Here is a 12,942-nt window from a genome sequence, read left to right on the forward strand (position 1 = left end):
ACACTTTTTGCTTATAAAAACTTAACGGTTGCTTTATGTTTAATTGATTTAACACAATCTAACGACAGTAAACTAATCTGTATTTATTGTAACATTTTCAACAACAATTTTCTCAAACAAAATGTACCAATTAAAGTATGTTACATCCTTTGTGCACAAACCGATAGCCACAGATATGCGTACACTAACAACCGACCACAAACTACTTCAATTCTTCAAAATAGCACATATGAATTTAACAGTGGCATTTTAATTACACCAATAGATGAGCGATTGTTGACTCATCTTCCAAAAAAAGCAATTTTTTAGTCCATGTTTATTTATTGGTCCATATCGCTGCGGTCCTTCTGAAACCTTGTGTCTCCATTTTTGGCCATAAATCATTATTAATCCCCCTTTACATTTGTCACTGAATTTTGCAAATATCTATCAATATAAAGTATTTAAATAGCTTGTAAACTTTCACAACACAATATTTAATCATTTAAAAATTACAGTGTTTTTTATCATTTCCTGAAAAACTGTGAATTTGGACATCTGAGGTTTTAAAAGGACAGCAACAACAATATATATTTAACAATATCTGCCCATTTTATAAGTTATGTCAATATAAAAAAGACTAAGCATATAACAAAGAAGTACCTTTTTTTGGCAAACAATGCTCCTGCACAGTAAAACTGTGATGACTTTGCAGCATTTTAAAATCCTTATTACAGAAAGATCTGTAAGATTTACAGTAAAAACATGTGATTTTTTAAATGGTTAATGTTCTTTCCTGTTATGGGTCAAGGAACTTTCACAGATATTAACTATGATTCTGACAATGTGACTTGTCTGCTTCTGCAATTTGGTGTACCATGCACAGCGACATAACCACAGTTACTGTAAACACTAGCACGCAGAAAACCCAAACCATGTACAATACAATTACTGTAACTCACACAATGCATCCTTAAAAAAACTTCAAATAAGAATAAAACCAATCTTTTTTCTTCACTCAGCTTTTGGTGATCCATGTCTTGTTCCGAGACCCCAATGGCAAACAGCTCGCAGGTTGCGTTCAACACCTCTTACCTGTGCCAAACGTCAACCACAAGAGTAGTCCTTCCCGTTATCTACACCCTGATGTTTCTCACTGGCCTGCCTGGCAATGCTATCTCTCTCTGGGTGTTCATGAAAAACATCACCACCAAAACGTCCACCCACATATACCTGATAAACCTAGGAATCTCCAACCTGATTCTCTGCCTTACCATGCCATTTCTAGCAGCATACTATGCACTTGGAAACAAGTGGGCTAAAAAAAACACTATGTGCCAAATAGCGATAAGTGGTCTAACTCCAGTGCTCCACATTAACATCTGCATCGGTGTGATGATACTAAGCTGGGTGGCCTTGAGTCGCTTTGCGTCGCTGATTCAGCATTCACACGCCAACCGCCCAAGCAGGTGGCTCAAAGTCCTACCCAGTGCCTTTCTCAATAGAACACAGCAAACAAAATTGGCCTACGTGTTGTGTCTGGTCACGTGGATTATTGTTGGACTTGCTGTCATACCCTTTGTTGTGCTGTACTCAATCAGGGATACTGTGAACGTGGAGGAAGACAAAAATCAAGTGTGTTACAGCCTAGAGGTGGAGGTGGGCGGAGCTGGATCTCACATCTTTGCCTTCGTGGCCATTTCGCTTTTCTTCGTCTTCTTCCTTTTGGTGTTGAGTTCCTACATGGCGGTGATCAGGCACATCTGGAGGTCCAAGAAAAGCACCGCTATCTCCGACAGACAGAGAGTTTACGCCAAAGTGTTTCGTAATATCGTCATCATCAAGCTAGTGCTGGTGGTTTGTCTTTTGCCTCATCACGTATATAAAGCGATCTTTATTAACATGGTCAACGAACAATTGTTGTCTAAATCACTCCCAAGAGGTGCTTGTCATGCCCTGTCCGTGCAGGTGGAGGTAAAGAATGTTCTTCTCTGTTTAGCAACGCTGCGATGTAGTACGGACCCTATCATGTACATCCTGCTGGACAGAACGTTTCGTAAATACACAATTAGACTGTTGAGAGTACACCCCAGCACACATGAGAGGCACTCATCCAAATCCTAGGGAGGACAAGCCTCTCAAGCAACTGTGGACCTGTGTATATTAACTGGTTGCAATTCTAACTGCTTTGATAAACACATCACGACCTCATACTCTGTAAATACATACCATTGAACTAAATATCGAATTGCCATGTTATCCTAACGTCTGTACACAAAACAAGATGTGTTCCTCGCTAACAGCACTGATGCTCAATGATGGGCAGCACAATCAAATCTGCACAATACAGCTGTTTTAAAAGTGCTGTTTAAAGCCAAAAGATGACCACCACACAATGTTTTTTGTGTCTAATGTACTTTGCACAAAGTTAATTATTAAATTATATTGAAACTTCCAACACAGGACTGTTTATGTACTATACCAGCATTATATTCTGTCTACTTGAAAATGGGATGAAGGCAGAATGTGCAAGCAACACTTTCACATGAGAAGTAGTGTTCATTCCGGCTCATGCATTAGATCTCATACCTCTTTTCTCTTGTCTGTGGTTGTTGACCACAGACTTTGCAGCTCTATGTGTGTGCAACTTAGCTGGATACCAAATTAGCCGGACCATAAAAAGTAATAAATAAATAAAAAAAATACTTTGCTACAGTTATATAGACGGTTTCATTGGACACACCTACATGGGCCGAAGTTAACTTCTAGTTTGTGTTTGGTTAAAACATAACAATATATTGTATATTTAATGTATAATAATATTAATTAATATTTGTGTATATTAATTGTACAAAATTAAATTATAACATATACACTCACCTAAAGGATTATTAGGAACAGCTGTTCAATTTCTCCTTAATGCAATTATGGTGTTGGTGTAATGGTGTGGGGGATGTTTTCTTGGCACACTTTAGGTCCCGTTTAAATGCCACGGCCTACCTGAGCATTGTTTCTGACCATGTCCATCCCTTTATGACCACCATGTACCCCATCCTCTGATGGCTACTTCCAGCAGGATAATGCACCATGTCACAAAGCTCGAATCATTTCAAATTGGTTTCTTGAACATGACAATGAGTTCACTGTACTAAAATGGCCCCACAGTCACCAGATCTCAACCCAATAGAGTATCTTTGGGATGTGGTGGAGGCCATCCAGCTTATTATCATCACACCGATGCAGATGTTGATGTGGAGCACTGGAGTTAGACTAATTATCGGTATTTAGGACATAGTGTTTTTGTTAGCCCACTTGTTTCCAAATGCATAGTATGCTGCTAGACATGGACGAGCCATTTATGAGTTATGAGTTACTTTGCCAAATACTGTCTGGGAAGGGGTAGCTCTGGTCGCTGGCGATCACGTTGTGATGAAAGGAAATGATTGGATGCTACCAACTCGACAAAAATGGGAATAACAAACTGCCCTCATTGCAATCCGTCAAAATGACTGACGCAGAATTTTCGGTTGACACGACCTCTGGTTGCCATTGAACACTTCCTTATTTTTCTCAACCATATATAGTTTCTGTAGGGGTTTATATACAGAAGTAGTTTTTCCTCTTAGGGCAGAGAGAAGAACTGATCTGACAGCTATCCAGCAACATTCTCATATTCCAGTAATCGAGCTTACGGTTGAGATGAACTCAACAATTTCACAGTTGCCGGTTAAGGTTACATTTTCAAGTTATAAAGATAGTGAAACAGGAGACAATGAAATCTCCAGATGTTTATTTTTTATGCATGAACAAGATAAGAAAAAGTCAGGAATCCTCGCAGGTTGGTTAACATCGATCCATGAGGACGGTCACCGGGATGTCTATGATTTCATATTTTCTTAGTTTAAACCGCCCAGGAGAACACACTGAAAAAAGCCTCAACTTCATAGTAATTTGAAGCACTGACGCATCGGGCTTACCTTCACATCTCTGTGAATGATGTTGTTGTCATGGCAGTACCGTAACGCCTCCAGGATCTGCCTCATATAGTGGCTACAGAAAAAGTAGAGAGAGAGAGAGAGAGAGAGAGAGAGAAAGACAGTGACTTGAATTTTTATTGGCCTTGAATTGATAGGAAGTTACTCAATTTCTTTCTGCAGACACACTTTGATTAGAAGGGAGGATTCATTCAGGAACACAACATTGGCAATAAAGGTACTTGTGAAGAGAATGAATAAATTGGCCATCACTCACTCTGTCATGACATCACAGCAGAATACCAAACAGACTGAAAACACTGGCTCACTGATTTATATTATCCTTCCATTAAATGCAATTCTAGCATGTATTTTATGTCCTGTACATTCAATGTGTTACAAACACTAAAATAAATGATATATTTTTCAGTCTAGATGTATTTTGAACCATTCAGGACTGACAAACAAAATGTGTATCAGAGAATGCAAAAGGTAAACAGAACGCAGTCGGTGAGTGATCATTTATGTTAGAGCAGTTAAGATTTTTACTAGACCAATTGTTTTAATAAAATTAAGATCATTATTATTACTGTATTATAAGTATGATCCCAGTGTATGCATGAGTTTACCTGGCTACTGCTTCACTGTAAACAAACCCAGCATCTGCTCTCTTCACAATCTCAAAGCAGAGGTCTGCTCCATCCATACTGAAAGACAGTCGGAAAACCCATCAGGGAGTGACGTATCAAATACTGCACTAAGATTTCATGAATGTCATGACAGAAAATAATTCATAAAAACTGACAAATGCAAGAAGGATCGTCTTGAGTTTTAAGCCATACTTCGCCTTAGCCACTTCTGAACTGGGAGAATTTAACTGTATCTAAGGATAATTTTTTATCGTAGCAGTCAATAATCGACTGACAGCAAACATGTCAAACTAGTTCTCAAAAGCTAAATTTTAGATCGCAGGAATCATTAAGGATTCTCCAAATTACTGTCAAATCGTGGTCAAAAATGTACAGTGTGCAACAGGCTTAAGACCACACAACTCTAGAAGACTCTGCTTTTCTATCAGCTCTGTCTCTAAGGCCTTTACAGAAAATCCCTGGAGCTGCACTTCTCCAGATAAGAACTTACACTGAGGGAACAACATGATAACAACATGAGCATTTAGCATTCCTGAAATTAAACAGATTTCTGCAAATTCCTCAAAATTGCTGAGAGGGCAACAAAACCTCAGGCTCCTCAGGTATGAGAATTGAAGTCTTGAATTGTCTTGTCTTGTGCACATAAGGGCTGTTGTCTATGTAAATTTGGAATTAAGAGAATAATATCAACGCATGTGCTCAGATCTGTACTTATTGGACTTACAACTCAAAGACCATGTAGAGCATTCCATCAGAGCTGTACGTCTCCAGAAGCTCCACTATGTGTGGATGTTTCAGCATGTGGCAGATGCTCGCTTCCCTCTTCAGATCTACGTAAAAAAGAGAGCATTTTCAGTTTTACCCAGAAACCCACAGAGAAACACATCGATTCCATTCACACGTGACTGACTGTCAAAACCTGACCAGTGGTTTCAGCAAATGATAGTACCAGCAAAACCACACAATGTATTTATAAAAATGAGTTGTTAGATGCTACATTTAACCAGAACATTTCTCAAAGGAATCAATGTATACAATGTATACCCTAATTTTATAAATCATGCCGCGCTAAATACAATAATACCCACCATATATTCACACATCTTCAACCTTCAGTAATAATACCAAGAGACAGTAATGTCTCAAAAATCTTTGTCAATGGATTAGGGTGAGTTTTTAAAACAACGCCTCAGTTATAAATCTGGATCATTGCAGCTTCAGAGGAAGGTTAACAAGTTGGTTAACAACTATGATGGGTTATGTTTAGTCATTTTTTTCCCATCCTGACTGACAACAGGAACAGACAATATGTTAATGAGAACAGCTTTATTGGGTATATAAGTGTATTAAAACACAGTATGCGAAAGTAAAGATAGTTTTTATGCATTTTGACCGTTTGTTGAAAACGCAAACGAATACGAAAACTGGTTTCAAAGTGCACGTTTTTGAAAACGCCGTTGTGATCGTTTCCGTGTAAACTGCACGCCGGAACCTTCAGAAAACGATGACTCCGTTACGTGTAACGTGTTCAGTCCTGCGAGTATATGCAAAACAATGTGCCGGCTTCCAGTACTGTGTACTGATCACTACTTTGGAGCACTGACTGACACCGTGTGATGAATTAATCACGTATGTTTACCCGCCATTGCTTTCACAGATCAGCTTTGCTGGAGCAAACTTCAAATTAGGTTGAGTTTGTAAAAATCTGTTCACAATAGTCATCAGAATATCTCTTCTCCTGTCTCTGAAAACGTCTGGATTTTGAAAGCATTTTGCAGACACTCATTATAAGAAACATTTAGTCGAATAGGCAATTACAGCCTATTGTAAAAAACGTAACCGGAAAAATCGAAACACTGCTTCGACAAGCACTTCTGGTGTTCAATTCCTCCGTGATGAAGATCCATTAAATACAATAAATCTTTTCAGGCTATTAAATGCATGAATAAGTATGTTTGGTTAGGGAATAAGATTAGCTCTAGCATGACATGGGCTTTTGCAGTGCAGCTAAATGCTGCACAGATCTGTCACACTTTCACTTCTTCTGAACTTCCCTGAAGAGTTCCTTCCCCAGACCTGCATAAGGGTCAACATGTCTATAAAATGTGTACTAATAATTGTCAACAAATTATGGTCATAAAAAATATTCAACCATAAGAATGTAAATAAACAGGCTTAATGTTAAGTTTTAGTGAGCGAGAACAGCATTAACCAGTAAATACTTCTATCAAACACTTGGAGGGGCTGTGGAGCTACACATATTAAAAATAAAACTTTACTTTGTCATGATGGAAGCCTCAGGAAAAAATGGTATTATGTTTATTCATTCTTTTATATTTATTCTAATATAGATGAACTCTCCCTCCTATGTATTTTTAAAGAATATATTTATTTTAAAAAAATGAATACTCAAATTTGTTGCCGACACGAGCAGCACAGCTCAGCATGTCAGATGCGTGCTAACCCTTTGACTCCGAGAATCTGTATAAGAACATACTGTACGAAGATTGCCATGTCTTCTACTCATGCATGATATTGTACCCTCAGCTCTTCCACCAACTCATGCTCAATTTTTTCAATCTCACTCACATCATCCCTACAGAATAGCCCCCCTCCCAGGCGTGTTTTCAGCAGATGTGACCCAGTTGGCAATCCACAGCTTTCAAGAGTGGGGAAACACCTCATACCAGCTGCTTATATCACTGCGGATAACAGTGGGGCTACACAGACCACCCACACAAACTGGACAAGACCTCTGATGCTGTGTATTTACAAACAGTCTGGGGGAAAAGCCTGCTTATAGGAGCTAATAAGAATTTGTTGTTCTCATTTGGAAGTCCCTGGTGGTATATTCGTCTAAATAGTTCCCGTAATGACAATATTTAATAGAGGCTAAATAGAGTTAATGTGGCTTGATGGAGAACTCATGTATAAGTTAGGCACTGGGACACAACGGAAATACATCTCATTGTGTAAGGCTTTCTGTATAAGTAATCTACTGTTGGTGAATGAAGCTAATCTAACATTCTTAGTCTACCGCCGCAGTTGCAGTTACATGAGCCACTAGAGGCACATATTCATACGCCGCTAATTGCAGAATTAACAACAGTTTTGATCCTGACTGATTACAACAATAGTGGCAGTAATATAAACGGGTTGTCCCTTAAGATCCTATTTTAGATGCTAATAAAGTAAGTGAGATTATTGACAGACAGCAAGTGCTTGAAACCTGTAAGATCAGGGTTTGATACAGAGTGAGCTATAGTCAGACCTTCAAGGCCTCGGGGTGCCAAGGGTGCATTAAGCCTAAAACTAAAGAATATGTAAGGTGATCAATTTGCCTTTTTTTGATTTTCAGAGTTGAACAATTTAATACATTTTTTTTGTAAAAGTAAGATGTACGATGAGGAATCTCAGTTGTTTGTTAAAGATAAACCATAAAACTGTCACTTTTTAATGTAATATATCGCTCCTTGGATTTTTATTTAAACTAAATTGCCACATTTCACGCAGATGAGATTGTAGGTTATGGGAAAGAAATGTCTTTTTAAGAGCTTTTTATAGGGATAATATAAGGATGGTAATAAAAGGCCTACAATAAAGGCTCTTTATGAGACGATGAAATTGATGAGAATGGTAACAGTGGTCCAATAAAATAAGCTACACTTACGTAAATACACAAAATATAAAGTCAACTGGCATCTGCAAATCAGTTCTGCTTATGGAGATGGAGATGGAGGTCTAGTGGGTTAAACCACTGAACTGGTAAATCAAAGGTTGCTGGTTTGATCCCAGCAGCCACCACCAGCATGTCCTTGAACAAGACACTTTACTCCATGTTGCTCCAGGGGGATTGTCCCTGTAATAAGTGCACTGTATGTCGCTTTGGATAAAAGCGTCTGCCAAATGCCTAAATGTTATCATTTCTTCACTTTATCCAAAATCTTTTTGGAACTCCGTTCAAGTTTTTAGGTGGATGATGTTAGTTCCACAGGCGACCCAGCAGTTTAACCACATGTGTACTGTATCACTTATATAAGTTTGAATACCAAAATTACTAAATCTTTGTATCAATTTTGAACAGTACATCGACAGTCCAAAATAAATACTCGCTTAGCACCATATTGAGTAAAAACGGACTATGAGTAAAAAGTGAACATATGTTATATAATCTAACAAAAAAAAACAACAACATTTTTGTTACAATAGTTATGCATTGTACATTCATTTTGTGTATTTAGTTGTGTTGACATTTATACATTTTTACAGAAAGTGCTGCTTGACTCTCAAAGCACAATAAGTAGATGTGCTGTTTTCATGTTGGTCGTTTGTGTTCAACTCGATGCCTAATCACACTGTTTATCAACTCGACTGTTTCGGCACTGTGGCAGTTCTGCCCTCTGGCATGGCTGCAGGCTTCCTAATGACAAGCACATCACTATGGCAACACCTCTACTATTTGCCTCATGTGGGGAGGATGATGATGAACAGTTCACATTTAGAGGCGAGGCAGGCTAGATGTGACTTTTTAAGAGTCAGCACTTGTGCAGTAGATTCCAAACTGTGAGCATGTCTAGAACTTCCCTTTACAGCAGTGGTTCCAAAACTTTTTCATTCCGGGAACCACAAGACACGTATAATCTACTGTTGAGGTGGAGGAAGATGAAATTTTAAGTTTAATTCCAGTATCAAACTACCTAAAGGAAAAGTATCAAAACTATTGTCATAGTAATTAACTGAACTAAAAGTTTTGTTTGTCATTCACTGCAACATTCAAGTTACTTTCCACATCCCACCTCAACATACAGCGGGTAAGATCCAAATCCTAATCCAAATCGAGGTAACATAAAATAAAGAGAAGTATGATATTATGGTTAAGGGGACATGAAAATATTGTGCTCAAATTCTGTCTTCATTTACTCACCCTCAACATGTTCCAAATCTGTGTAAATGTCTTTGTTCTGATGAACACAGAGTAAGATATTTGGAAGAATGACCGTAACCAAACAGTTATTGGCCACCATTGACTACCACAGTGGGAAAAAGTACAATAAAACAACATCTATGGATTATTAATATACATAATAAATGTCACTAATATAAATTAACTGCAATGTATATGCACACACACATGGTGTATGTTCATCATAGTGATTTTTAAGTTAAAATCACTATAATGAACAGCTTCTCGTGGCTTGTTGAATAGTTTATCATCAGAGAGTTATTATAAACAAAGTCTCTTTATTCTCTCTATTTTGAAACACCTTTATTAATTTACTTTCTTGCTCAGCCAACTGATTCCAAAAATGACTGCAGTTTTTATTCGGCGTGCGAGTGCTGCTTGAGTAACGCTTCGTTCTTTGGAGAGGATTGTATAACATCCACGCAATCAGAATATTGCACAGCAGCAAACAGAGGACATTTTTGCAGTATTACGAAAAAAGACACACTTGAAGAGATAAAACACATCTGTTGAAAGTGGGAACTGGACTGGCTGGGGACAAAAAGCTGAAAAATCAGAGGGTGAAACAGATACGGCTTGGCATGAATGTTTGGCTCACATTCCCACACAGTCTGGACACTTTATATCCATCCAGATTCATTTTACAGATCCTTTACAGCACATTCCCAAGAGTCTCAGTGCCAACAAGTGTCCAAATTGACAACAACACAGCCACACATATACAAGATTTTAAGGCTTTTATGTTGCGGGGTGGAGTCATTTTTTGAGATAAAACACGTTGGGTAGTTGGAGAAGGAAGGACGCAAGGGCTGAGTGGATGGCACGCATCCAGCACCTGAACAATCCCTCTTATGGCCTTTGACAGATAACACAAACACGTCGCCGATCTTCTGCTGTCCGCCTGGATTATGCCCACTCTATATTCCACTGCGCCCGTGCGTTTGTTTAGAAGTTTGGCAGAACAATGCATCATGATTTGCACCTGGCCTTGCAGTTGGTTTAAGGGCCCACACGCAGTCATGTGACACGTAAAGTTTATACCTCTAAATCTTTACCTCTCATTTCACAGTGCTACAAACAATACTCTCTGTGATGTATAAATTCAAGGCAGAAAATCTAAATGTATGTAGTCATATAAATACGTGAGCTTCTGATCTTTAGACACAGATCCATTTGTATCTATTAAACAGGTTTTTTAAGCAGACTGTGCTTCAGCAAATATTGTTCATTCAGCTATTCAGGGCGTATTCCTTTCCATCAAGTTAAGAAATTGAGTACAATATACAAATGTTTTGGAGATTTTTTTCTTTTAACAGCCTTAACATTTAAGGTACTCCCGCTGTAATATAGCACCTATGTGAGACAGAGGCACTGAGGAGAATATAGAAACATCAGTCAACATGACGCTGTAAATAAACAAGACTGAGATGAACACAAGCAATCCACCCATTTATAGAGCCGGGAAAGAAAGAAGTGCAGGAATAAAATAATCCACAACAACACGCATACATTTACATTAGTCTTTGAAATACACAAGTCGAAGAATTAAGTCTATCATCCACACAGATCTGTAACTAATGTAGAAGTGAAAATATTCACATCTCTTAGAATTTACAATTGAAATACCTTTGATTCAATAGGAATCATGAGACCTCTGTCTATAAAGAAAATGTATGGTAATCTCTATCAGATGTACAGTATCGAATCGTGATTAAAGATGGATTCTTTTAGCTGGAGAACATACAGAACAGCCAGAACAGCTTTATGTCCCAGGATGGTTTTAATGGCTTTGCAATGTCTTCCCGGCAGCAATAAAAATGACATTAAAAAGCCCTCAAGGTGGTTAGAGCTCTTGAACCCGAAGATCCAGAGAAAGAAACTAATTACACATGCTCACACACATATACACACGCGCACACACGCGCACACACACACACGCACACACACGCACACGCACGCACACGCACGCACACACGCACACACACACACACAATGATTAATGAAATGTCACTGTTTGCTCTGGCTGGCAAACACTAGCCTCCCACTCATCACTGTAGTTTTGTTTTAAATTGCATAACTGTCTTCACTATGAAGACCCAAACTAAGACACTGATCATACAAATGTCTCCAGTTAAAACATTACATCAAGTGAACTGAAACATGACAATGCAGAAACACAAAGTTGCAGAGGCACTCGAATCGGGGAGGATAATTAAGAATATGATTTACTGAGACGTGAACTTCTTCGACTGAAATTAAATGTTGAAACCATTTGTCAGTTCAAAGGCAAAAAGTTAGAACAGACAATAATAACACTAATTTAAACAAATTCATTTCAAAATCTAAACCCAGACACAAGTGAAAAAGTAACTAGTAAATAAAACATCATAATGTTACACATTTTGAATAAATTATGCCCACTAAAAGGGGGCATGCAATGGTCATTCATGCATTCTGACTTATTTACACTATTAAACAGGCTTTGTATGCTTAACATGGTCAACTTGTTAAAAACTGAGTTGGACGTATGACAGAGTATTTCTGTGCTTGATACACTCCCTTTTCACTCCAACTTGTTTTGGAAAGATTTTTATAAGTGGATCCATGTTTCTTATCAGGGATCCTATTTCTTTTATTGGGCGATTCTCCTGGAAAAGTACGGCAAGGTGAAAAAAAATAGCCCGCTCACACGCCAACCGATGAGGGAGACACGCTTACCGTCAAGACTGGGTCAAGATTGGCTGCGCTGTGGGCCTGCAGCTGCAGCTCATTACTCTTGTGATAGTGAAGTTTAGGTGTGTCTGTTTGTTTACGGCATTTCAGTGATGGATGTTATATAAACGGAGGATAAAATGGTGGATTTGAAGATTGTTTGAAACTGATGGATGGAGGGATCCCAGCGCTAAAAGATGCCAGACATGACCGCATGCGGTAAGTAAAACTAAGTCAAATGCCTGTGTTTTGTTGGCAATCGGCCATAATTCAAACAGTACTAACTTTTAGTGAATCAATAGATTTGCAGGGATAATGTGAAGGTCATATTTTTCCGGAAATAATCGTACAGCTGTATCTATCTTTTAAAAACTGATCAAACCAAATACTCTTTGAAGATACAAAGTATGCAATACTATTCAATATGTATTCAAGATTAATATGAGATTGGCAGAAACTGCTTGTGTTATGGCAGCTTTAACAGAAAAATGGTAATACTATCATACTGTGACCCAGATATCAATAACAGTACGTCTTCCCAAGCCATATTCCCCAGCTTCCATGTGTCGAATTCAACTTATTTATCATCCCCTCAAGCAGGGTTTTGTCAGCTTGTTTGAATACAAAGACGTAGCAATCGGAATGAAGACAACTCTACACATCA

The 12,942-nt window shown here is 38.3% G+C and overlaps 2 protein-coding genes across 17 annotated transcripts in view; one reads left to right on the forward strand and one right to left on the reverse strand.

Annotated features, from left to right (window-relative positions):
• The window catches only part of caska (calcium/calmodulin-dependent serine protein kinase a), a 115,700-nt gene that overhangs the window by 34,271 nt on the left and 68,487 nt on the right, over positions 1-12,942 (reverse strand). For all 16 annotated transcript variants that reach the window (XM_056755803.1, XM_056755812.1, XM_056755805.1 and 13 more), the window contains exons 3-5: positions 5,328-5,433; positions 4,583-4,660; positions 3,957-4,029 (exon numbers count right to left, since the gene is read on the reverse strand). In XM_056755803.1, the coding sequence (XP_056611781.1) occupies positions 3,957-4,029; positions 4,583-4,660; positions 5,328-5,433 (257 nt within the window). The remainder of the gene's footprint in view (positions 1-3,956; positions 4,030-4,582; positions 4,661-5,327; positions 5,434-12,942) is intronic.
• Positions 1,015-2,576, forward strand: LOC130428010 (probable G-protein coupled receptor 82). The gene has a single exon (XM_056755819.1). It carries the CDS (start codon positions 1,015-1,017, stop codon positions 2,101-2,103), a length of 1,089 nt encoding a protein of 362 aa, XP_056611797.1. The 3' UTR covers positions 2,104-2,576.

This window comes from Triplophysa dalaica, chromosome 8 (assembly GCF_015846415.1).
Source record: "Triplophysa dalaica isolate WHDGS20190420 chromosome 8, ASM1584641v1, whole genome shotgun sequence".
Classification (NCBI taxonomy): domain Eukaryota; kingdom Metazoa; phylum Chordata; class Actinopteri; order Cypriniformes; family Nemacheilidae; genus Triplophysa; species Triplophysa dalaica.

Bases quoted from the DNA above. Each gene is read 5' to 3' on its own strand.
- LOC130428010 (XM_056755819.1), top strand. From the start codon at position 1,015: ATGTCTTGTTCCGAGACCCCAATGGCAAACAGCTCGCAGGTTGCGTTC.